Genomic DNA, 26991 nt, shown 5'->3' with positions numbered 1-26991 from the left:
GATATGAGACGATCTCTTTTCGTCAATGGATGCTACAGCTTCGTGTTTGCGTTCAAAACTAATTACACAGTGACATCCCTGATCTACTGGTGAAAGGAGGCTTTGATCCTCTCCTCTTTCATCTAGAACTGCTTCATGCAACAAAGAGGGTGCAGACAGTTCTAAAGATTGAAGGCTGTCTGTGTCTTTTGTTGTGTCACATTATTATTTTTTTTTTTACTTCAAGATCGCACCGCGAGAGTGGCTGCCTTTACAGCAGCTTCTGTATTTTATTTTTGCTGCTGTGAAATGTACATTACTCCACTGTGATCTAATTTTCAACATTGCTTATCCTGAACAGGCTTGTGGCAAGTCTATTTCAGATGACTTCAGGTAGAAGGCAGACTACACCCCTGAACCGGTCACCAGTCAGTTGCAGAGCACAACTACTCAAAGTAATTTACAACACTCTGGTTGCCCTATGGCACAGTTCTGCGTCTAACAGATCAGTCTTGGTACCGTTACATACATCAACTTATCAGAAAGCTTGGCAGAGGCCTGAAACGATCATGAAAGGTTGAATCAGGTATGTTGGAGTCCGGAAGAAATCCCACAGAAGCACAACATGGCTCTTGAGGAACCAGTGTTCCGAAGCCATGCCATAGTCAGTTGGTCATGTCATGCTCATCTCAAGTTCAACATTCACTAGACGGTCAGTCAAAACCTTTTCCTGTGTGTGGAGTATTTTGCTTCAGATGACTTAAATTATGGTTGAATTTGCTTTTTGTGTACATTCCAGTGTTTCAAGTGTTTAAATCAAATAGTCTCTTAACTCATTCACCGCCAGACAAAGTGCAAAAATGTGTCCACACCAGTGCCAGGGGTTTTGTCATTTTCACTCAAATTGCAGGACCCACAGAATATTGAGTTTTAGGACTACACTAACATTCAACACAGCATTAGAAACTTTAGACTCTCTTCTTTCATCAGAAAAAAAGTTAATTACTAAGTTATATGGGTCTGGAGGTATCTGAGCTTGAAATGAGGGTGGCTGTAAAAAATATAATACAATACATACATATTGATTTATATAGCGCTTTAACAACATCTGAAGCTATAACATAGTGCTAACATGGACAAAATGCAATACAATACATATTGATAAATGCTGCCCTCTCGTGTAAGGGAAAAACATTGCCAGAGGTCTGACCAGCACTTTATCGCCACCCCCGCAAGAAAGTCAAAAGTCAAAGTCAAAGTCAAAGTTGGCTTTATTGTCAAATATGCTAATATGCATGACATACAGCACAGATGAAATTAATGTCCTCTCGGACCCAGCGTGCAAGACATGCAAGGCACTTATAACGTGGCTAAAAAAAGACATACAATTGACAACAGACAATACATGTAATTTCTGTATGTAAAGTGAGGTAGTGTCGTATGGAAAGTGAGGAAGTGACGTACATAAAGTGACGTAATGTCATAATTGCAAAAACAAACAACTAGAAAAACCAAAACCCGAACAAATTCAGAAATGGCGCTCCACATCACACTTTTCAATTCCAGAATAAATTCGGAATGAGTTAAATAGCTGTGAAAGAAAAAATACCGAAATAATAAATGTGTTGAGACATCATTTTTTCCTAACATTGATAACCCATTTCATTTCCAATTTGCAGTCAAAAATCCATTCCAGCCAATCAAATCAGTTGACTCTTCTTAAACTGAATTACGGCGACAGCACAATCGGTTCAAACCCCAAATCATTCGGGAGGCTTCAACATGACAACAACCCGGTTTGTACCCAATACTCAAGAAAAAAAACATACATTGTTCCACATGATCAAACCCTACTTGAGTTTCTTGACTCCTGTTGGTTCAAATCAAAAACCTGCAGTGATACCATCGCTTATATAAATTTATTGGCAGGAGCCTTTGCCTCAATCTGCAGGAAGACATTTCCAAAGTGACAGAATAGAATCATTGTCATGCCAGAATTAAGTCCTGTCTTTTGCTGTTGTGACTATGATGCCTATTTGAAACAAGCAAAACTGTAAAAAAACAACAAGAATAGAAGGCCACAAAGTTGGAAAATATATTATTATATTTTTAGCAAGTTTATAGGGTAACGTTGGAAGGCTAACATGTATTTGTCACACTTTTTTATGAACAGAGGCAAAGAAAAACAACACAGGACTCACTCTGGGCAAAAAAAATGCAGCCTGAAGGCTACTAAAGTACTCCCTCATTATCCTTTCCTATCCCAAGGTCATGGTGGAATGTGTCCTAAAATGGATTTCATTCCCACTCTCACTTCATGTTCATCTCAAGCATTTCTTGGTCCTTCCTCTCATTTTAATGGCTTACACATGGCAGCCGAGTGGCAGCAATTCCCTTTGGCGAACGCACATTACATCATCACAAAATAAAGGATGACACATTTGTTTACCTTTTGAGGACAAGCAACGTTCACATTTCCCCAACTTCTAAACAAAACTAGCTCAAAAGCCATCATTGGCAGTTTCAAAAATGTTTATCCGATTTTGCCTGGTGTGTACTTCATGTTGGGTGGTGCGTGAGGAGGTTGTAGATGGAGGCATGTGGGTCAATTGACCTTCCGTGCAGGGAACGGCCAACGAGTGATAAACTCGAGGTGAAGAGGAGAGGATTGCCGCCATCGCTGCTGTTGTGATGGAAGTGGGCTGGTACATGACTCTTACAACACAGCTGATGTGTGTTTCAAAGACAGTCTACCAATAGATTTGAGTAAACACTGACATTCAGACAAAAAAAGAGAGGGCCTTGTTCCTTTTTTGGTGCTTGGAAAAGACTCCGGGCTATGTCATCCACAATAATGGCTGCATGTGTTTCGCATTATGGGCTGCGCCATATCACACCAAAGTCAGGAATCAGCCCAAAAGTCATGGAGGAACACACTTCAACACTGCCATGGGGAATCTTATTCTTGAGTTTTAGTACAAGGTATAACTGCGATAAAAAAGTTGACAACTGAGAATGGAAATGGAGCAGAGAACCTTCACAAAACCAACCAGTGTCTATTACCACTTTATTATGTCTTCAAACACATGTTTTCAGTTTTCTGAAGCTTTGCAAAATGTATCAGAAAAATATTTAATGCAGCAATTTAAAAAAGATATGTTTTGAGAGTTTGATAGGTTGATATTTTCAGGCTTTTTCGAAGTTTTCTGGGCCATATCGTAAAAACCAAAACTGGACTTTTTTAGGTGAAGCAACTAAAAAAAATAAACATTTGCTATGTCAACAACGACAGCACAAAAAAGTAAGCATGTTGTTTGCTTTTATTTCTTTTCCTAATATTTGCAACACAGAGCACCAAGAAAGGGACAACATTTCTGCAAACTTGTGAAATGCAGGAAAGACAACTTTCTCAACAAAACTTAAAATATGTAGTGAAACGGTGTAACTTAAAACGTTTGCACGTTTGTCTTAAAGTTTGTCGCTTTGAAATTTTGACTTCACACACTTTTTTTATGCAGTGTAGGTTTTATATGTTCTCCATATAAGAACATATCGAAGTGCGGAAAGCCCCCTAGGGGTTGAATATAGCCCATGAACCTTTGGTTTCCCATCAGCACTTTAAAAGGTCAAGCTGACCGGCATAACTTCAAATAAGGACAAAAAAAGACTTTCACATACTGTAGTGAGTTTGAATGACTCCTTTCTCTGTCCTCAGACTCCTGTAGGAAGTAGTGAACGAACATACACGCACGCACACGCTCTCTCTCTCTCTCTCTCTCTCTCTCTCTCTCTCTCTCTCTCTCTCTCTCTCTCTCTCTCTCTCTCTCTCTCTCTCTCTCTCTCTCTCTCTCTCTCTCTCTCTCTCTCTCTCTCTCTCTCTTGAGTGAGTGAGTGAGTGAGTGTACACACAGGTCCAATGCAACCACTGTGTGAAACTTTCTGTTTTTGTTTTGTAAGCCCAATAAAATGATCCACTGTGCTCCACTGTTACCTTGTGAGCAGACAGAGGTTAAAATCCTCCCTGCACCTGGTAATGATTGACTGTGAAAGAGGAGGAAAGTTCAGACTTACCTTTGCGGACTGCGTAGAAACACTTTTTGTGAGTCCTGCTTGGCCCCCCTTCTTGGTCGGTCAGATGTGCGACTGGGCTGAGAAAGTGGAGAAGAAAGGTTACAGAACCCTCAGTACGTCATGGAGCTCGCTCATTCCAGCCTCGCTTTAGGACGATCGGGGGTAGCCCGGGGGTGGTGAATTCAAGATGGTACCCAAACTGATTGAGAAGGGCGTTGAGGGGAGAACCTAGCAGAGTGGCGCTGAGCCGCCACTCGTTAAACTCTGCGCACTTTCCACCAGTCGAAGCTGCGCGCTGTAGAAGCAACAAGTCCTGGCAAGAGGATGGTCCTCCCACTGTTGGGATGGGGCTGTCTTCCCGCGCCTCCCAACCCAGGCCTGCCCCCGTCCAGCCACCTCCCCCTACCTCCGTCCGTAAATTCACACGCACATTTCCTCCAGACAGCCTTCCAATAGGACGCCGCCGCCTTCCCCCATTCCTAAATTCTCCAATGTGGAGACCAGGATGGAAATAAATTGATACTTTGTGAATCGATGAAAAGGTTTCTTCAGCCGTCATCTGTACTTCTTCTTCTATATATGTACAGTGTATATCCCTACTGTCCAGACATGGCGGTGCCGGACTCTGCTATGATAGGTCCCTGCTCTCAGGTTGGGGGGGACCTATCATAGCAGAGTCCGGCACCGCCATGTCTGGACAGTAGGGATATACGTATCTATATATAGGGCCTAAACTACCAGTAAGACTTTAGTTGACTGACAAAGTTTCTTGGATAAGAAGCGAAACGTCAGACACCTTCAAAAAGTATAGATGACGGCTGAAGAAACCTTTTCAGCGATGGACCACTCCTGTACGACTGAGAGTTTACACAGACGTACTTTGTGAATGGCACTTTACTCAAGATTACTCATGACGTCATGTAACACATGTCTAAATCAATTACTTTTTTTATTTACTGATGGATAATTATTCGTATTATTATTATTACAAATGTATGTTATGGCAAATGTATAACGTCAGTGACTGAATTTGATCGAATTTGTCCTATTTTGTTCTCATTTTCAATATCAATCAACGATCAATTGAAACTAGAAATATGATTTTCGGATTACTAATTCACCCCTTGCTCATTGATAAGATCATTTTACAGTATCATGAAGAAAATACTACTGTGAAATATCAATCTCTGGTGAATTTATTGAAAGCTTCTCTTTTGGGATTAAACGTCTGTGTAAGCTCTCAGTCGTACAGGAGTGGTCCATCGATGAGAAGGTTTCTTCAGCCGTCATCTGTACAAAAGTGAAGGTTTCGGACGTTTCGCCTCCTATCCAAGAGGCTTCGTCAGCGAACTAAAGTCTGACTGGTCGTATCGGCCCCATTTATATATCCCTAATGTCCAGACCTGGTGGCGCCGGACACAGCTATGATAGGTCCCTACTTTCAGGTTGGGGTGGCGCGGGACCCCCCCCTGTGGCCCCACTGATTGTTCCTACATTCCTGACTAACGATTGGCCTATTACCCCCACTCCCCCCGGTATCACCTCATCAGCATAACGACCCTCATTAGCATTGCGAAAGTTGCCTAACCTGTTTTGCCTGAGCAGGCTATTGTATGAACGATCCAAATTGAACCTCACACCACCAGACCGGTTTAATGAAGGATTTTGTTGTTTTATAAGAATCGCCTCTTTTACCCCCCTTTCAAACCATCTATGTGTGACGGGTGTCACAAGTGACTGTCTTCATCTCCACGATGCTGCTGTATTAATGAAGACGAGACGCGTGGATGTGTCTTTTTATTTCTTTTATTTCTGCAACACAGTATGGCAGAAGGGATGGGTGAAGTCGCATGGGTTTCGTCTTGTGATTAACCTGAATCTCCTCGAGATTGTTCTCAAATGCAAAACATTGTAGATAACAAAACAGAATTAACAACGTGTGATCGTATAGTGGTTATTTACAGAAAAAGAGAATACAACACAAGTTCACTGTTATTTACAAGATGTCCCTGAACGCATCATGGGCGGAGACTCGGCAGAACACGCGGTGCGCTTGTAATGGCTGGCGCACAGTTCAACCAGCCACGGACACTCACGGGCAAATGAAACACGACACAAGAAACTAAATATTGTTCAATAAAAACAAAATGAAACAATTATTACCTGCAACACAGTATGGCAGAAGGGATGGGTGAAGTCGCATGGGTTTCGTCTTGTGATTAACTGCGATAGAAAAGCGCATATTCCTAAATTCCACTCGACAAAACGTGAAGTAAATAATGACACAAAAAGTAATCTGGACTCGAATGAATAAGGGAACTAATTAGATAACACTAGACAGTAAAAAAGGGAAAACAAAATAAGATATTGTCATGAAAATGCGCGTTAATCAAGACCAACAGAAAATTGCGACTCACCCTGAATCTCCTCGAGATTGTTCTGGAAACTATGGGCGGGACATAGTGCCACACTGTGCGCCGTTGCGTCACTTCCTTCATAGTTTAATAACCTAAGTGTACAACTCCGTTACATACACCCCCCTTAAATTATGCAGAAGTGAGGCAACATACACACGGAAGACAACAGAAAGACCAACAGGCACAATAGACAAGGTTATCGGGCAAGGATGTACAAAAATGCTGTCTAATTATGTCACTCATCTGACCAACTACGTCAGGTGACTGGAGTAAGGGATCTGTCGCCGGTGTGTCAGGGTCTGTGTGCTCGTCGGAGATGCACTGTACTGGGTCTGGGAAGGAACTCTGTCCCCACTAACATAAGTGGCCTCAGCTCGCACCTGCCCATTCCCCTCTGTACAAACTACATCACCCTGCATAGCACTACATAACTGTGACAGACTGGAGAAAGGTATCTGTTGCTGGTGTATCAGTTGTCTGTGCGCTCGTCGTAGATGCACTGCACTGGGTCTGGGAAGGAACTCTGTCCCCACTAACATAAGTGGCCTCAGCTTGAACCTGCCCATTCCCCTCTGTACAACCTACACCACTCTGGATTGCACTATACAACTGTTACACGGTTGGGAAGCCTCTACCAACACACTCAAAGGTGTGCTACTTGTTACATGTAAGGAGCTCATTCTTAGACTTAACACACGAAAACACGTACATGAAAAAAAAAACACACTAATTGCAAAACAGCAGGTCAGACAATTAACACACTACATGTATTTTCAAAACGGGGGTCGACACACCGTCCACCGAGTGATGGGATGAAGACACTGTGCAGCATCGCGGTCCCGGTCCGAAGTGGAGAGTCACTTGTGATCGCCGGGTCACGGCACCAATGTGACGGGTGTCACAACAGTGACTGTCTTCATCTCCACGATGCTGCTGTATTAATGAAGACGAGACGCGTGGATGTGTCTTTTTATTTCTTTTATTTCTGCAACACAGTATGGCAGAAGGGATGGGTGAAGTCGCATGGGTTTCGTCTTGTGATTAACCTGAATCTCCTCGAGATTGTTCTCAAATGCAAAACATTGTAGATAACAAAACAGAATTAACAACGTGTGATCGTATAGTGGTTATTTACAGAAAAAGAGAATACAACACAAGTTCACTGTTATTTACAAGATGTCCCTGAACGCATCATGGGCGGAGACTCGGCAGAACACGCGGTGCGCTTGTAATGGCTGGCGCACAGTTCAACCAGCCACGGACACTCACGGGCAAATGAAACACGACACAAGAAACTAAATATTGTTCAATAAAAACAAAATGAAACAATTATTACCTGCAACACAGTATGGCAGAAGGGATGGGTGAAGTCGCATGGGTTTCGTCTTGTGATTAACTGCGATAGAAAAGCGCATATTCCTAAATTCCACTCGACAAAACGTGAAGTAAATAATGACACAAAAAGTAATCTGGACTCGAATGAATAAGGGAACTAATTAGATAACACTAGACAGTAAAAAAGGGGAAACAAAATAAGATATTGTCATGAAAATGCGCGTTAATCAAGACCAACAGAAAATTGCGACTCACCCTGAATCTCCTCGAGATTGTTCTGGAAACTATGGGCGGGACATAGTGCCACACTGTGCGCCGTTGCGTCACTTCCTTCATAGTTTAATAACCTAAGTGTACAACTCCGTTACATATGTTCTTTCGCTAAGATTTTAACCTCATTGTCGTCAAATGAGTGGTTGCTAGCTTTTAGGTGCAAATGTACTGCCGATTGAGGCCCACTAGTATTATCCCTGCGATGTTGATAAAGTCTTTTTTTGAGAATTTGTTGAGTCTCCCCAATGTACTGCTCTTTACAATTTTCATTCTTACATCATTCTTCTTTGGGATTAAAGTATTGAATAAATTACATTTGCCATCGAATTTTAATGTACCCGCATCATGAGGTTGAACACGTTTGAAATTGGTTAAAATCTGCGTTGTCTTCCAGGTTATGGGTTTTTTTACGACCTCCGAGGTTTTATTTTCTTTTTTGCACCCACCTAGAATGTCGACGTCTTATTTTTAAGTGATAATTAGCGCCACCCTTTGGTAAAAATCGATATGACTGGCTTGCAAATAACAGTAAAGTATACAGTAAGTACAGTACTTGTTTTTTTCCTCCACAAATAAACATTGAGTAAATGAATACACAAAAGAAAACATGGAAATAAAGCCTTTATTTTTTTTAATCATTTTTAAGTCGTGATAAGTGGCGGTAGTATTTTTACATCTGATCAGTACTTTACCAAGTCGGTGTTTACAAAATAAATGCATCAAAGCATTTTAATTGAGCCTTTCTTTCCTGCGTAAGGCTAAAGTACATCCAAAGTCAAATTACAACAGACTGTTATGAAAAATTGCAACAAGTACAGAAACAAAGTTGAACAATAATTTTCAAATAAAAGACTACATTCCTAAAAAAGTATATTAATGTTCAGAATATATTCAGGTTTGCAAGCCTGTGAATTATAGTTATCGTAAATTGAAAAAAAAAAAAAACGAAACAAAACACCAGATCCAAACACTCATCCAAGTACAAATTCATATCCAATTCTTAAACCTCCCAAATTCGCATATATGCTAGCAAGACCTTCAAAAATATTAAACTGTAAAATAGTTAATAAAAATCTGCACTCCTAGTAATGACAAGATGTTGAATTAATAGTTGGCACTTGTGTTGTTGGACGAGAAGCTGTACGTGTACGTAGATGAATAATCCACACTGCCTCTCCGAGACCCACTTCTCGAGCCAGGCTTGGACCCAGACCGAGATCCTGGGTTGGAGACATTGTAGGGGCTGCTGAGCCCCTTCGATGACACAGATGAAGCCTGCAGCATCTTCATACCATTGCTCTCTTCGACCATGCAGCTATCCATGGCTTCCTTATAGGAGATCTTCAGCTTTGTCTTGGGACAGGTCAAGTTTTTCGGATAGTTGCGGATATCCTGAAGTTTTTGTGCCCCAAGGCCATCCAGCCAACCTTTGCGGATGGCCTCCTCAATGGAAATGCGTTTTCCACTGCTGGGTTCAACCAGACCTCCGGTCAGGTACTGAAATTCCAGGAATCTCTGACCGGCCTCATAAGGTAACCACGTTTCCTTTACTGCCTCTGCCGCGGACATCTTTCTCTTTGTCTTCACGTCCTCAAAACCAAGATAGGCTTTCTGCGCAGCCTTCAGCTTGCCAGCCATGGGTTCTTCAATTACACACTGATGGACAGCGTCCTGCAACGTTAGTCTCTGCCCTGTTGCGGGGTTGATAATTCCTCCAGTACTCGCTTGGGCCTCCAACAATCTCTGTGCTGTGATGGTATCCAATATTCCTCTCCTGTGCGCTTCAGGAATGGTTATTTTCTCCAAAGTCTCTGTGTCGAATATGGCTGCCACTGGGCTCTGGTCATCAAAAAGCTCTGGGGGTGAGACTGTAATGGAAATACTGTTGAAGCGTTTCCTAACGGTGGGCGAGGACGGTGCAGCCTGGGTGGGACTACTGCAGGTAATCACGTCGTCGGCACTGCTGGCTGTGATTGTCATCTCGGTGCCACTGCTCTTGCTGGAAATGTGGTCGGCAAACTGGGTCAAGGTTAAAGTTCCAGACCGGTACTGATCCAGGGACTTTTGGTCAATAATACCACGCTCCATGCAGTCCTGAATGTCATACTGCGTTCCTGTCTTTCTGTCTACGATAACCAAGCGTGTTGAGCCGTCTGATCCTTTGATAGTGATTTCTTCCCACTCGCATTCCTGTTCTGACAAGTCTAGAAAGGTGTCATAGTCGATTAACTCGCGATGATAGGCCTCTCGCACTGACATCTCCAGATTAGTGTCTGGATCAACAATAACCACCCGCCTCTTACGGAGGACATTACTTCGGCTCTCTTGTAACGCCTGTGATTTCTTCTTGTCTTTCAGAGGCAGGAGTACAAGGCCGGTCTTGGCATCTGTGATGCACCTCTTCTTTAGCTGAAGATAGGTTAGGTTATCCTTTGTGTTTGGGTCAAAGAAGCCTTTTGTATCATCCCCTTCATAGGTTAGGATCTCATTCATCTCCTCGTCAAAATATCCTCGTTTATAAGCAACTGAAACATCAATACGATGACTCTCTTTTGGGTCAATAATTCCACCGCTGGCAATCTGCGCCTCGAGCAGACGGATTCCATGGCCTTTCTCGATAAGATCTTTCTCAATGGCCTGGAAAAGGGAGATGGTCTTTCCTGTGGCAGGATCAGTGTATCCAGTCACCGCCCTTTCTGCAGATAGCAACTTATTCTTAAATTCTTTTCCTACCAGGCCTCGCAGTGCGGCCTCTTCTACTGTCAAGAAGACGTTGTTTACTGGGTCAACAATAAAGCCGGAGGCAGCCTGGGCTTCAAGAAGCTCCAAGGTCGTTCCCCTCATCAGCAGACCTTCCTTCATTGCCTGGTAAAAGGGCCATATTCTGTCATTGACCTCGTCGTAGATCCCCGCGATACAGGTCGATCCGTAGAGGTAAGACCTCAGCTTATCCTCAATATCCTTGCTCGTGATCCGCCCTTCTCTTAGCCTCTGCAAATCAGTTTCATCAAGCAATTCAGAATTGATTAGCTCTGTCACAGAAACTTGCCCACGGAGTCCCTTGACCGTAATGGGTTTTTCTGGGCCATGAAGCAAAAGTAAACCATGGACAGGTTCCACCATACACTTCCTTCTAAGGTCACTATAGCTTGTCTTTTCTCCCGTTGTCGGATCCAAGTAGCAGGCGGGCCTTCTGTTCAAAGCTCTATAGAGCTCTTCATCAATTAGATTGCGATCCAGGGCCAAATCTTTTGGCAGGAACACACTCAGAACTGGGTCCAATATCCCTCCAACAGACTCCTGAGCCTGCAGCAAACGAAGTGCTGTCTCCTTGTCGACGCGGCCTTGTTTGCAAGCCTGGCCCACAGACAACACTTTTCCCGAGTAGGGATCTTTGAAACCAACACTCGCAGCTTCTGCTTTCACCAAAACGTCTCGGTCTTCTGTGTCCACAATCCCTCTGGAACAAGCAGTGTCCACAGGCATTTTGTCATTAAAAGCAGGGTCTGCGATGTAGCCTGTTGCCGCCTGAGCCTCTAACAACATCAGTGCGCTCTCTGGGCTAAGGAGATTTCTGTTTTTTGCCTCAGTGAAGGCCATTTTGCCTTGAGAACCTGCCATCATACCGGCAATAATTCCTGTGCCCTTCAGATTCACTTGGATCTCAACAGCGACCTCATCCACCGTCTTTTTTCCCTGAAGCAGCAGCTCTAGAGTCGACTTGCTGATGATACCGCAGTCACAAAGCTGGTGGGCTGTGACTTTGCGACGCACCCCATCAAATACAAGCTTGGACGGGTCAATTGTGGCAATTTTCATATCTGTCTGGGTCTGTCTGCTCAACGTGCTCGGCCTTCTTTGCAACCTCTCAATCTCTCTCTGCAGTGCGTCTCTCTTGAGACCTAGCTCCGTGACCTCCTTCTCAGAGCTCAACAACCTGCTCTTGTAACGTTCCTCAACAAGTCGAAGTTCTCTCATCAACCTCTCAATCTCATTCTTTAGAGTCAACCTATCTTGATCTGTTTTGGACCTGTCTGATTCCCATTGCCTGAGCTGGGTTTCCTTCAGCTCGTACTGGCTCTTCAAAAGGGTGAAATCCTTGAGAACTGTGTTTTTCTCGTCAATTAAGCGCTGCTTGTTGCGAAGCTCAGTCTCCAGCGAGTGTTTGATGCGGGACAGTTCATCTTCAAGGCGCTTCTGGCGATGTTTGTCCTGGTCCAGCAATTTAAGCTTTGAAAGCAAATCATCCCTCTCCAGCAGCACTTCACTGTATTTGCTTTGAGACTCATGCACCATGATGGATGTCTGTGGAGATATGAGCAAATGCGAGATTAAAACATGTTAAGTGAGGTTGCCCACAACCAAGTAGCTGCACGATCTACAAATACAGTGGACTCTCAGAACTCAATGTTGGAAGGGAGGTTGCCCAAAAAACAAGTAGTGATGCCATCTAAGAACTGGGTGATTGACTGATTCAACTTAAAATTCAAGTCAAACATAGTTCAAGTAAAATAAATTATACGGTGATTAAGATATAATCTTATTTATTCTAATTGTTCATTTTGCTGAAATGGAAAAAAATAAACTATTGGAATGGATTCTAGTTTTGTTCAGTGGGTCCACTGTTATACTATGTACATAAAGTTACATACATACAATTTTTGCATGAAAAATTCAATATAGTGCTTTATAAATATAGTTTGATGGATGTATTGATTTAATTAGTATGTGGTGTTAATATGAGTTCAAATCTGTGCGTGGTTATGGTTATAAGCACATGCAGATTGGAGCAGCAGCAGCAGAAATTTATGACTGAAGTCCCGAAACACACCTTCTTGTGTTTGGCAATGGTGTGTATGTAAATACGTTGTGTTCAGACATAAGACTCCGTCATTGTTCATGCAAAAGTAGAAAATTTTGAAGAAAAAATATTTGGAATGATGCAGAGGCGTTCCTTCAATGCAATAAAAAATACCTCAAAGGACTGCTTTTGGAATTTGTCTATTTCGACCATAAGCTTTTCTCTCTCCTTGGTCAGGTCGTTGACAAGAGCCTGGAGCTCCGCTGTCCTTTTGTTGCTACTCTGAAGTTGGACATGCAAGGCTGAAATCTGAGATGCGTTTTCCCCTTCAGCAGCATCCCTGCTCATCATCAATTGCTCCCTCTCCTGCATAAGGACCCTAAGCTCCTCCTCCCGCATCAATTTCTCCTTTGCCAGGTTCTGAGCCTGAGCCTTCAGATGTTCGATTTCAATGGTGCATTCGTTGAGGTGGCGAGTCTTGTCTTCGATGGTTTTGTACAGACTTTCATTTCGCTGGTTGAACTCCACAATCTGGAGTTGATCATGGTGGAGCTTCTGTTTCAATGTCTTCAGTTCAGCGATCACAGCTGCCAGTTCATCTTTGGTGAGTTTGTGCTCTTTGTGGCTCTTATCCAGAGCCTCCTGAAGAGCTCTGAGATCTAGCCCGTACTTTCTTTCCGAGTTTGAAGCCTCGACCTGAATGGACTTCAGGCTTGTGATTGTGGTGGTGTACTCTCTGCATGTCTGTGTCACCCTCTCTAACTCCATCTCCAGCCTCTTCCTGCGTGTGAGCTCGTCTTGGGTCGCCTTCTTTTGCTTCTCCATCTCGGCTCCCATGGCATCCAGAGAGGATTGGAGTTCCCGGATGTGGCTCTGGAGCCTCGCAGCGCCCTGCTCTGCCTTGCTGCGGTCAATGGTCTGCTTTTCCAGCTCCACTCGGGTGATGCGGATTTCCTTCTCAGACACCCTAAGCTTGTTAATTGTCTCCAGACAGGAGGCGTTGGTCGCCTTTAGCTCTGCCTCAGACTGTTTCAGCAGATTGATTTCCAATTCCAAGGCCCTCCTCTTCTTCACTTCTTCTTCGATGTCATGTGTAAGCATATTGATCTGGCGTCCTTTTTCTTGAATATTTTTGTTGGCCTCCTTTAGTTTGAGCTCATCGTCTTCTCTCTGCTGTGTGACCTTCCTGATTTGCACTTCCAGCTCACTCCGCATCCTTGTCTCTTGGGTCAACGATGACCTCTGCTGGTTAGTCTCCAACTCCGCTCTGTTCTTTTGCTCTTCTGCGTGGGCAATGGAGAGTTTGAGTCTACGGAGCTCATCTTCGAGATCTCTCTTCTCTCCAGCGAGCTTATCGTACTGCCGCCTCACTTCGGCTGAGTCCTCTTCCTTCTGTTGCGAGGCTTTCAGGACAGTGGTCTTGGTGACGTGGATCTGGGTCTCGTACGTTTGCTTAAGTTGATTGATCTCCTGGGTGCACTGTGTTCTTACCTTTGAAATATCTGACTCGGCAGTGCGGCGACGTGCCGCCTCCTCCTCCAGCAATATCTTCAGCCTCTCCATCTCACGTTCCTTGTCATTGACAGTCTTTTCCAAGTCAATCTTGAGCCAGTTAAGCTCATCCAGCTCTTTCTGTCTACGCCGAACAGCTGCCTCATATTCTTCTTGTTGGCTAGTGTAACGCTCTTCGGCCAGCCTTTTTTTCCTCTTTTCTTCCTCCAGTTGGTACTTGATGCGGTTGAGCTGGTCAGTCAGCTCTTGGATCTGGCTGTGGGTACCTTCCAGGCTCTCCTTTGCGGCAGATACTTGAATGGATGTGGTTCTCTTGACTTCCTCCAGAGAAAATAGCTGGTCTTTTGACTGACTGAGCTCTAACTTGAGGCGGGCCAATGCATCTTCCAGAGACTTATTTTTCCCGCCACTATCCCCAAGTTGTTCTTTGAGGCGTCTAATTTCCTCCTCCAGCAGCTCAATCTTGGTGTTCCGAATCTGAAGAGAGAAAACGTGTTCAGATTGGTTTGATGATTTCATTTACGTCATCCAGCATACCAAGCAGTAAAAAGCCCTGAAAGTTACCTTCAGATGAGTTCAAATCTGTGCGTGGTTATGGTTATAAGCACATGCAGATTGGAGCAGCAGCAGCAGAAATTTATGACTGAAGTCCCGAAACACACCTTCTTGTGTTTGGCAATGGTGTGTATGTAAATACGTTGTGTTCAGACATAAGACTCCATCATTGTTCATGCAAAAGTAGAAAATTTTGAAGAAAAAATATTTGGAATGATGCAGAGGCGTTCCTTCAATGCAATAAAAAATACCTCAAAGGACTGCTTTTGGAATTTGTCTATTTCGACCATAAGCTTTTCTCTCTCCTTGGTCAGGTCGTTGACAAGAGCCTGGAGCTCCGCTGTCCTTTTGTTGCTACTCTGAAGTTGGACATGCAAGGCTGAAATCTGAGATGCGTTTTCCCCTTCAGCAGCATCCCTGCTCATCATCAATTGCTCCCTCTCCTGCATAAGGACCCTAAGCTCCTCCTCCCGCATCAATTTCTCCTTTGCCAGGTTCTGAGCCTGAGCCTTCAGACGTTCGATTTCAATGGTGCATTCGTTGAGGTGGCGAGTCTTGTCTTCGATGGTTTTGTACAGACTTTCATTTCGCTGGTTGAACTCCACAATCTGGAGTTGATCATGGTGGAGCTTCTGTTTCAATGTCTTCAGTTCAGCGATCACAGCTGCCAGTTCATCTTTGGTGAGTTTGTGCTCTTTGTGGCTCTTATCCAGAGCCTCCTGAAGAGCTCTGAGATCTAGCCCGTACTTTCTTTCCGAGTTTGAAGCCTCGACCTGAATGGACTTCAGGCTTGTGATTGTGGTGGTGTACTCTCTGCATGTCTGTGTCACCCTCTCTAACTCCATCTCCAGCCTCTTCCTGCGTGTGAGCTCGTCTTGGGTCGCCTTCTTTTGCTTCTCCATCTCGGCTCCCATGGCATCCAGAGAGGATTGGAGTTCCCGGATGTGGCTCTGGAGCCTCGCAGCGCCCTGCTCTGCCTTGCTGCGGTCAATGGTCTGCTTTTCCAGCTCCACTCGGGTGATGCGGATTTCCTTCTCAGACACCCTAAGCTTGTTAATTGTCTCCAGACAGGAGGCGTTGGTCGCCTTTAGCTCTGCCTCAGACTGTTTCAGCAGATTGATTTCCAATTCCAAGGCCCTCCTCTTCTTCACTTCTTCTTCGATGTCATGTGTAAGCATATTGATCTGGCGTCCTTTTTCTTGAATATTTTTGTTGGCCTCCTTTAGTTTGAGCTCATCGTCTTCTCTCTGCTGTGTGACCTTCCTGATTTGCACTTCCAGCTCACTCCGCATCCTTGTCTCTTGGGTCAACGATGACCTCTGCTGGTTAGTCTCCAACTCCGCTCTGTTCTTTTGCTCTTCTGCGTGGGCAATGGAGAGTTTGAGTCTACGGAGCTCATCTTCGAGATCTCTCTTCTCTCCAGCGAGCTTATCGTACTGCCGCCTCACTTCGGCTGAGTCCTCTTCCTTCTGTTGCGAGGCTTTCAGGACAGTGGTCTTGGTGACGTGGATCTGGGTCTCGTACGTTTGCTTAAGTTGATTGATCTCCTGGGTGCACTGTGTTCTTACCTTTGAAATATCTGACTCGGCAGTGCGGCGACGTGCCGCCTCCTCCTCCAGCAATATCTTCAGCCTCTCCATCTCACGTTCCTTGTCATTGACAGTCTTTTCCAAGTCAATCTTGAGCCAGTTAAGCTCATCCAGCTCTTTCTGTCTACGCCGAACAGCTGCCTCATATTCTTCTTGTTGGCTAGTGTAACGCTCTTCGGCCAGCCTTTTTTTCCTCTTTTCTTCCTCCAGTTGGTACTTGATGCGGTTGAGCTGGTCAGTCAGCTCTTGGATCTGGCTGTGGGTACCTTCCAGGCTCTCCTTTGCGGCAGATACTTGAATGGATGTGGTTCTCTTGACTTCCTCCAGAGAAAATAGCTGGTCTTTTGACTGACTGAGCTCTAACTTGAGGCGGGCCAATGCATCTTCCAGAGACTTATTTTTCCCGCCACTATCCCCAAGTTGTTCTTTGAGGCGTCTAATTTCCTCCTCCAGCAGCTCAATCTTGGTGTTCCGAATCTGAAGAGAGAAAACGTGTTCAGATTGGTTTGATGATTTCATTTACGTCATCCAGCATACCAAGCAGTAAAAAGCCCTGAAAGTTACCTTCAGCTCTTCCATGTTCTTCAGCAACTCCCCAAGAAACTTGTAGTAGTCACCGGAGCGAGTGAGAAGCTCGATGTACTGTGATTGGATGTCTGACGCCTGATGGCAGACAGATTTCAAAATCAGTTTTTCGGTAATATTGAACTAGACACCATTCTTATGGTTGTGGATGTCTATGAAAACAGTGTGTCCTTGGTTTTTGATGGAACTCCCTTCAAATGGTGCTGATTTAGTCAGAGTTACATCAATCGTAACACATGGTGTATAATTAATTTAGTTAAATTGTATTTATAGTAAATATTTGAATTAATGACTGATAGAACTGTGCATTATAATTAATAATACAACTACAAAAGTACATTTAAAGTATCGTTATGTTAAACAATTGAAAATGAAAAATAAAAGAAACAGCTGTGAGTGTGTTTCTTCATAAGAAATGTTCAAGTTATGAAACAGGAAAATATTGCTTTTTGTTACAAAATTGATTTCAAATACAGTATAGGCTGCCAACCTTGGCACAGAGTTTCCTGTACGTAACATGCTTATAGCAACTCTGTCATTGGATATAACCTAGCGTTAGCCTGGAATCCATTGAATAACAGATCTCTACCATATGTGTCAGTGTGCGCAGATAGTTAAATAGATAGATACAGTATGTGATTTATAGAGCCTCCTCGTCAGGCCATGAGGCGTTCTGATAGTTTTGCGTAGACATGATTCACCCAGAACAAGCGTCCATCGGGCAGGTGATCTCTCACGATGCTGATATTTGTATTGGACGTTTTCGAGGGATTGTTAAAACCGGACAATATGCCTGGCAAAAACCACTTCTGAGAGAAAACATGAGCTAAAGCGGACAAAAAAACCGAGGATGCAGTTAAAAGTTAAGTGACCATAATTTTAATTTTGGATTGTATTATTTGTTTTATTATATTATGCAGAACTCTCATTTGTTATGGTTATAAGCACATGCAGATTGGAGCAGCAGCAGCAGAAATTTATGACTGAAGTCCCGAAACACACCTTCTTGTGTTTGGCAATGGTGTGTATGTAAATACGTTGTGTTCAGACATAAGACTCCATCATTGTTCATGCAAAAGTAGAAAATTTTGAAGAAAAAATATTTGGAATGATGCAGAGGCGTTCCTTCAATGCAATAAAAAATACCTCAAAGGACTGCTTTTGGAATTTGTCTATTTCGACCATAAGCTTTTCTCTCTCCTTGGTCAGGTCGTTGACAAGAGCCTGGAGCTCCGCTGTCCTTTTGTTGCTACTCTGAAGTTGGACATGCAAGGCTGAAATCTGAGATGCGTTTTCCCCTTCAGCAGCATCCCTGCTCATCATCAATTGCTCCCTCTCCTGCATAAGGACCCTAAGCTCCTCCTCCCGCATCAATTTCTCCTTTGCCAGGTTCTGAGCCTGAGCCTTCAGACGTTCGATTTCAATGGTGCATTCGTTGAGGTGGCGAGTCTTGTCTTCGATGGTTTTGTACAGACTTTCATTTCGCTGGTTGAACTCCACAATCTGGAGTTGATCATGGTGGAGCTTCTGTTTCAATGTCTTCAGTTCAGCGATCACAGCTGCCAGTTCATCTTTGGTGAGTTTGTGCTCTTTGTGGCTCTTATCCAGAGCCTCCTGAAGAGCTCTGAGATCTAGCCCGTACTTTCTTTCCGAGTTTGAAGCCTCGACCTGAATGGACTTCAGGCTTGTGATTGTGGTGGTGTACTCTCTGCATGTCTGTGTCACCCTCTCTAACTCCATCTCCAGCCTCTTCCTGCGTGTGAGCTCGTCTTGGGTCGCCTTCTTTTGCTTCTCCATCTCGGCTCCCATGGCATCCAGAGAGGATTGGAGTTCCCGGATGTGGCTCTGGAGCCTCGCAGCGCCCTGCTCTGCCTTGCTGCGGTCAATGGTCTGCTTTTCCAGCTCCACTCGGGTGATGCGGATTTCCTTCTCAGACACCCTAAGCTTGTTAATTGTCTCCAGACAGGAGGCGTTGGTCGCCTTTAGCTCTGCCTCAGACTGTTTCAGCAGATTGATTTCCAATTCCAAGGCCCTCCTCTTCTTCACTTCTTCTTCGATGTCATGTGTAAGCATATTGATCTGGCGTCCTTTTTCTTGAATATTTTTGTTGGCCTCCTTTAGTTTGAGCTCATCGTCATCTCTCTGCTGTGTGACCTTCCTGATTTGCACTTCCAGCTCACTCCGCATCCTTGTCTCTTGGGTCAACGATGACCTCTGCTGGTTAGTCTCCAACTCCGCTCTGTTCTTTTGCTCTTCTGCGTGGGCAATGGAGAGTTTGAGTCTACGGAGCTCATCTTCGAGATCTCTCTTCTCTCCAGCGAGCTTATCGTACTGCCGCCTCACTTCGGCTGAGTCCTCTTCCTTCTGTTGCGAGGCTTTCAGGACAGTGGTCTTGGTGACGTGGATCTGGGTCTCGTACGTTTGCTTAAGTTGATTGATCTCCTGGGTGCACTGTGTTCTTACCTTTGAAATATCTGACTCGGCAGTGCGGCGACGTGCCGCCTCCTCCTCCAGCAATATCTTCAGCCTCTCCATCTCACGTTCCTTGTCATTGACAGTCTTTTCCAAGTCAATCTTGAGCCAGTTAAGCTCATCCAGCTCTTTCTGTCTACGCCGAACAGCCGCCTCATATTCTTCTTGTTGGCTAGTGTAACGCTCTTCGGCCAGCCTTTTTTTCCTCTTTTCTTCCTCCAGTTGGTACTTGATGCGGTTGAGCTGGTCAGTCAGCTCTTGGATCTGGCTGTGGGTACCTTCCAGGCTCTCCTTTGCGGCAGATACTTGAATGGATGTGGTTCTCTTGACTTCCTCCAGAGAAAATAGCTGGTCTTTTGACTGACTGAGCTCTAACTTGAGGCGGGCCAATGCATCTTCCAGAGACTTATTTTTCCCGCCACTATCCCCAAGTTGTTCTTTGAGGCGTCTAATTTCCTCCTCCAGCAGCTCAATCTTGGTGTTCCGAATCTGAAGAGAGAAAACGTGTTCAGATTGGTTTGATGATTTCATTTACGTCATCCAGCATACCAAGCAGTAAAAAGCCCTGAAAGTTACCTTCAGCTCTTCCATGTTCTTCAGCAACTCCCCAAGAAACTTGTAGTAGTCACCGGAGCGAGTGAGAAGCTCGATGTACTGTGATTGGATGTCTGACGCCTGATGGCAGACAGATTTCAAAATCAGTTTTTCGGTAATATTGAACTAGACACCATTCTTATGGTTGTGGATGTCTATGAAAACAGTGTGTCCTTGGTTTTTGATGGAACTCCCTTCAAATGGTGCTGATTTAGTCAGAGTTACATCAATCGTAACACATGGTGTATAATTAATTTAGTTAAATTGTATTTATAGTAAATATTTGAATTAATGACTGATAGAACTGTGCATTATAATTAATAATACAACTACAAAAGTACATTTAAAGTATCGTTATGTTAAACAATTGAAAATGAAAAATAAAAGAAACAGCTGTGAGTGTGTTTCTTCATAAGAAATGTTCAAGTTATGAAACAGGAAAATATTGCTTTTTGTTACAAAATTGATTTCAAATACAGTATAGGCTGCCAACCTTGGCACAGAGTTTCCTGTACGTAACATGCTTATAGCAACTCTGTCATTGGATATAACCTAGCGTTAGCCTGGAATCCATTGAATAACGGATCGATCGGAACGGAACGGATGTGTCAGTGTGCGCAGATAGTTAAATAGATAGATACAGTATGTGACTTATAGAGCCTCCTCGTCAGGCCATGAGGCGTTCTGATAGTTTTGCGTAGACATGATTCACCCAGAACAAGCGTCCATCGGGCAGGTGATCTCTCACGATGCTGATATTTGTATTGGACGTTTTCGAGGGATTGTTAAAACCGGACAATATGCCTGGCAAAAACCACTTCTGAGAGAAAACATGAGCTAAAGCGGACAAAAAAACCGAGGATGCAGTTAAAAGTTAAGTGACCATAATTTTAATTTTGGATTGTATTATTTGTTTTATTATATTATGCAGAACTCTCATTTGTTATGCAACAATCTAATTCCAACATAGGTTTGTTACACGTTTTGATGCATTTTTATGATTTAGAAATAGGGGCTTGGAACGGATTAGGGCACTGAGACGTGGAAAAAGTGTCTCTACTCACACAATTTTGTAGTTCAAAAATTTCTACCACAACCAATTAATTTCCGAAGGAGAGGTACCAGTGCATATGGCAGTTGTACACCAGTACAAACCACAACAAACAAAATGTGAATCCTTGTGTAATTTCTTTCGATAGCCAGATTTGTGCTACAACGATTGGATCTCATTATTATCATCATACAAGTGTACTTAACGAAGCGACCAGTGAATGTGGAGTGTGGTGACTTAACAATGACAACATTATGAATACCTCCTGTCTAATAACAGTAGCTGGGGACTTCAGCATGGTTCTCTTGATTGGAATATTAAGGAGCGTTTCCAGGCCGGAACTGTAGGAAGCAAGCTGCAACTCATAGTCCTGAAAACAGAACACACAGTCAAAAGAGAGTGGAAGGATTCATTTGGAAGCCTTCAATTGTTTTTTTTTTTATTTTGGTCATTAGGAGCACACATTTGAATCTCGACCAACCTTAATGGAGGCAGCGCAGGTGTCTGCATCTTTCTGGACATCCTCCACTCTGTCTTTCTTTCCTTTTATTTCACCGTGAAGTATCTATGGAGAGGTTATTCAGTTGAATGAGACTTTTCCATTTTAGGGACCTTAAGCGAATGTAAAAAAAGGAAGAAGGGGTTAAAATATGCCTTCTGCTGGTTGAGGTAGTCCATGACCATCTGGATGTTAGTAAGTTTAACATTCTGAAGGCCGTCCTGGCGCTTCCGGGCATTGTTTATCCACTGGTCGATGGAAGTGCTGCCTTGCTGATAATTTTTCAGCTGCTTCTCGTGCTTCTCCAGATCCCACAGTCTGAAAGAGGAAATCGTGGGAGGAGGAAGGATGAGGGTATGTGTGTGAGCCTCATTACGATAAGACAAACAAGAATACAATGTGATGGTGTACTAACCTGGTATCGATTTGGGTTTGTATGCGACGCCAGCGGTCAGAAAGCTGACCCACCAGTTCTGCGTATTTGGACAAATCCACGTCGCACCTGTGGAAGGACTCCGAGATTTGACCGTTCCATTGAACTGCTTTGGCGAGCTCCGACTCCATTGCAGTCAGCAAGTCTTTTTTGTGGTCCAGTTCGATCTTCATTTGCTTTAATATAAAGATTTTGACATTAGAAATACAGTGATACCTCAGTTTAGGAACACTAGCTTACGAACCTTTCACCTTACGAACATTGAATTCGCGAGAATATAATCTTGGCATACAAACTAGTTTTCTGCAAACGAACCAAACCAGATAGCGCGCCACGGTGGCTGGCGGACTACTTTTCTTCACCCCTTTCCTTGAGTGCATACGTGGTTTGTTATCAAGGATACATTTGCTATTAAGGGACCGAAAAAGACCCCACCGAGAAACATTCACGAGGTGAGCGTTGGTGTGACTTAGCGTCCCACTACCAGTATGCTAATTCAACTATTGCCATGTGTAGCTAAGAGTGTTTCTGTGTTGTCTAAGCAATGGTCTCGGACAATTAGAAGAGGTTGAAAAACTTGGATTAACAAAAAGCAGCTAGCTGGGGACAATGTGAGTGAGGGCATTATCGCCGAGAAAGCATGGCAACTTCACTCGGACATCATCAAGAGGCAACCTGGAAATTCGTCATCCATTGACAACAACCATCACAAAGGTCAATAAAATGACTTTATTATACCGTACAGTTTATTTCTTTAATTTCAATACAGTAGCACATTTATTATACATAAACTAAGGTATATTTTGTGTAGTTTTAAGGTTTAATTAGTAGAAAATTATGTTTTATGGGGCCCTGGGAACTGATTATTCTCATTTTTAATGGTTTATTATGGGAAATAAATGTTTGGCCGACGAACATTTTGCCTTACACACACTTTCTGGGAACCAATTAATTGATGAAATATGATTGAAATTACATTTATAACAACATTTTCAAACAGTATTTATAATCAATTTCACAATGCCTCACAAATATTCCATATGCAAACCACATGTGAAACAGAAGATGCTTTCCTTTCAGCCTCCTTCTTTGAATTTATTGTGCTGTGTCCAAATCTTCTTTCCAGATGGTGCATTTTTATTGAAATTCCTCCCGCTCCCGTTTGACTCTTTTCGTATCTTCATAGAAAAGCCCATTTTGTTGCTTGTGAATAATGTGAATAGTATTGAGAGTGATTGATGAATCGATTGTCAAGACTTATGGTCATTGCGTGGAAATGATTCTTGATAAATGTTCCTTGCAGCAAATAAGCACAAAGGACGCATCGGCCAGCTGAGGGCTAAACTAGAGTCCATGGAAAAAGTATGAGAAATAATAAGGTATGCAGTGGAAAACTCTTCAGTTTTAAATATTTGGTCAGAGAATGATTTACTCATTTCAAATTATTCATCGCGTGGCATTTGAGTACATCAGTGATGCAGAACAGAGGAATTAAATGAAGTTATTATTGTTGAATAATAGCTTATATTTTAGACTATTTTGTTGTGTTATCATGCTCATCTTACAATACTTCTTTTTATATTGTTCTTGTAACCCTGCAAGGTGACTTTTTGTGACGTGTCGACAACATTCAAATGCATTATTTTAAAACTGTATTTTCACTCATAATCAAAGAAGTAAAGGAAGTCACAATGTGTAAAAACCTTCAGAGTGCTCTGGTAGTTGTCCAGATCTCGTGGGTCCAGTGAGGTGGTTTCTTTTTCCGTCAGGCGGGCCTCATGGACTTTCACAACATCTTCGACCTGGAGAAGACTCTCAAGCAAGGACTTCAGCGCTGACACTCTGTTGGCAATCACATAACAAATCGATTTAAACAGCACTGAAGAGAATGCGTAGCATGTTACCCTTTGTTCTATTTCTTTTTCAAGACTGAAAGTGTACCTCTGGATGTAAGCTGAGTAGAGACCTTGCAGACCCCCCAGTTTCTGGCTGATGATTTCCAGCTCTGAGCGCAGGAACTTTGCTTGCTCTGAGTCGGGAGGGATCCCTTCCAGCTGTTTTAGAATCTTCTCTCTGAGCCGCAGGTATTCGTCATGAATGTAGTCTAGATCTTGGTGCACCATCTGCAAATCAACGTCGTAGGGCACATGAAATCTAGCATTGTCATTTTCAAACCACAACCTCAAAACTCAGAGGCAGAAATTCGAAGTTCTTTGCTATCACTCTGCTCCATCACTTTCCAACATAGGTTTGTTACACGTTGATTGATGCATTTTTATGAATTAGGAATAGGAGCTTGGAACGGATTAGGGCACTGAGACGTGGAAAAAAGTGTCTCTACTCACACAATTTTGTAGTTCAAAATTTTCTACCACAACCAATTAATTTCCGAAGGAGAGGTACCAGTGCATATGGCAGTTGTACACCAGTACAAACCACAACAAACAAAATGTGAATCCTTGTGTAATTTCTTTCGATAGCCAGATTTGTGCTACAACGATTGGATCTCATTATTATCATCATACAAGTGTACTTAACGAAGCGACCAGTGAATGTGGAGTGTGGTGACTTAACAATGACAACATTATGAATACCTCCTGTCTAATAACAGTAGCGGGGGACTTCAGCATGGTTCTCTTGATTGGAATATTAAGGAGCGTTTCCAGGCCGGAACTGTAGGAAGCAAGCTGCAACTCATAGTCCTGGAAAACAGAACACACAGTCAAAAGAGAGTGGAAGGATTCATTTTGGAAGCCTTCAATTGTTTTTTTATTTATTTTGGTCATTAGGAGCACACATTTGAATCTCGACCAACCTTAATGGAGGCAGCGCAGGTGTCTGCATCTTTCTGGACATCCTCCACTCTGTCTTTCTTTCCTTTTATTTCACCGTGAAGTATCTATGGAGAGGTTATTCAGTTGAATGAGACTTTTCCATTTTAGGGACCTTAAGCGAATGTAAAAAAAAGGAAGAAGGGGTTAAAATATGCCTTCTGCTGGTTGAGGTAGTCCATGACCATCTGGATGTTAGTAAGTTTAACATTCTGAAGGCCGTCCTGGCGCTTCCGGGCTTTGTTTATCCCACTGGTCGATGGAAGTGCTGCCTTGCTGATAATTTTTCAGCTGCTTCTCGTGCTTCTCCAGATCCCACAGTCTGAAAGAGGAAATCGTGGGAGGAGGAGGAAGGATGAGGGTATGTGTGTGAGCCTCATTACGATAAGACAAACAAGAATACAATGTGATGGGTGTACTAACCTGGTATCGATTTGGGTTTGTATGCGACGCCAGCGGTCAGAAAGCTGACCCACCAGTTTCTGCGTATTTGGACAAATCCACGTCGCACCTGTGGAAGGACTCCGAGATTTGACCGTTCCATTTGAAACTGCTTTGGCGAGCTCCGACTCCATTGCAGTCAGCAAGTCTTTTTTGTGGTCCAGTTCGATCTTCATTTGCTTTAATATAAAGATTTTGACATTAGAAATACTGTGATACCTCAGTTTACGGAACACTAGCTTACGAACCTTTCACCTTACGAACATTGAATTCGCGAGAATATAATCTTGGCATACAAACTAGTTTTCTGCAAACGAACCAAACCAGATAGCGCGCCACGGTGGCTGGCGGGACTACTTTTCTTCACCCCTTTCCTTGAGTGCATACGTGGTTTGTTATCAAGGATACATTTGCTATTAAGGGACCGAAAAAGACCCCACCGAGAAACATTCACGAGGTGAGCGTTGGTGTGTACTTAGCGTCCCACTACCAGTATGCTAATTCAACTATTGCCATGTGTAGCTAAGAGTGTTTCTGTGTTGTCTAAGCAATGGTCTCGGACAATTAGAAGAGGTTGAAAAACTTGGATTAACAAAAAGCAGCTAGCTGGGGACAATGTGAGTGAGGGCATTATCGCCGAGAAAGCATGGCAACTTCACTCGGACATCATCAAGAGTCAACCTGGAAATTCGTCATCCATTGACAACAACCATCACAAAGGTCAATAAAATGACTTTATTATACCGTACAGTTTTATTTCTTTAATTTCAATACAGTAGCACATACATTATACATAAACTAAGGTATATTTTGTGTAGTTTTAAGGTTTAATTAGTAGAAAAATTATGTTTTATGGGGCCCTGGGAACTGATTATTCTCATTTTTAATGGTTTATTATGGAAAATAAATGTTTGGCCGACGAACATTTTGCCTTACACACACTTTCTGGGAACCAATTAATTGATGAAATATGTATGTGAAATTACATTTATAACAACATTTTCAAACAGTATTTATAATCAATTTCACAATGCCTCTCAAATATTCCATATGCAAACCACATGTGAAACAGAAGATGCTTTCCTTTCAGCCTCCTTCTTTGAATTTATTGTGCTGTGTCCAAATCTTCTTTCCAGATGGTGCATTTTTATTGAAATTCCTCCCTCTCCCGTTTGACTCTTTTCGTATCTTCATAGAAAATGCCCATTTTGTTGCTTGTGAATAATGTGAATAGTATTGAGAGTGATTGATGAATCGATTGTCAAGACTTATGGTCATTGCGTGGAAATGATTCTTGATAAATGTTCCTTGCAGCAAATAAGCACAAAGGACGCATCGGCCAGCTGAGGGCTTAAACTAGAGTCCATGGAAAAAGTATGAGAAATAATAAGGTATGCAGTGGAAAACTCTCTCAGTTTTAAATATTTGGTCAGAGAATGATTTACTCATTTCAAATTATTCATCGCGTGGCATTTGAGTACATCAGTGATGCAGAACAGAGGAATTAAATGAAGTTATTATTGTTGAATAATAGCTTATATTTTAGACTATTT

The 26991-nt window shown here is 43.0% G+C and overlaps 2 protein-coding genes and 1 long non-coding RNA gene across 6 annotated transcripts in view; all 3 read right to left on the bottom strand.

Moving 5' to 3' along the window:
• The window catches only part of LOC148891825 (tensin-3), a 48217-nt gene extending 43837 nt beyond the window's left edge, over positions 1-4380 (bottom strand). Inside the window, exon 1 of one of the 3 annotated variants that reach the window (XR_016116542.1) lies at positions 4051-4380. The gene's annotated coding sequence lies outside the window, so the exon portion shown is untranslated. The remainder of the gene's footprint in view (positions 1-4050) is intronic. The other 2 variants (XM_089009136.1, XM_089009135.1) reach the window with 2 other exon arrangements.
• Positions 4381-5840: 1460 nt separating this feature from the next.
• Positions 5841-8161, bottom strand: LOC148891824 (uncharacterized). The gene is made up of 2 exons (XR_016116439.1): positions 7804-8161; positions 5841-7534 (listed from the first exon to the last, which is right to left on the bottom strand). It is a non-coding gene; the product is annotated as an uncharacterized LOC148891824 (long non-coding RNA).
• Positions 8162-8683: 522 nt separating this feature from the next.
• Positions 8684-26991, bottom strand: part of dspa (desmoplakin a) — a 31799-nt gene continuing 13491 nt past the window's right edge. Inside the window, exons 16-24 of one of the 2 annotated variants that reach the window (XM_089009133.1) lie at positions 24108-24289; positions 23870-24008; positions 22149-22342; positions 21889-22051; positions 21716-21799; positions 21497-21604; positions 20166-20264; positions 18264-20078; positions 8684-12380 (exon numbers count right to left, since the gene is read on the bottom strand). In XM_089009133.1, coding sequence (XP_088865259.1) covers positions 9180-12380; positions 18264-20078; positions 20166-20264; positions 21497-21604; positions 21716-21799; positions 21889-22051; positions 22149-22342; positions 23870-24008; positions 24108-24289 — 5985 coding nt within the window. In that variant the 3' untranslated portion in view covers positions 8684-9179. Of the gene's footprint in view, positions 12381-15194; positions 17010-18263; positions 20079-20165; positions 20265-21496; positions 21605-21715; positions 21800-21888; positions 22052-22148; positions 22343-23869; positions 24009-24107; positions 24290-26991 lie in introns of both variants that reach the window. The other variant, XM_089009134.1, reaches the window with a different exon arrangement.

This window comes from Hippocampus bargibanti, linkage group LG11 (genome assembly GCF_051943395.1).
Source record: "Hippocampus bargibanti isolate YZ-2025 linkage group LG11, ASM5194339v1, whole genome shotgun sequence".
NCBI lineage: Eukaryota > Metazoa > Chordata > Actinopteri > Syngnathiformes > Syngnathidae > Hippocampus > Hippocampus bargibanti.
Note: the sequence above shows the minus strand (reverse complement) of the source record. Positions and strands in the feature narration are given on the sequence as shown.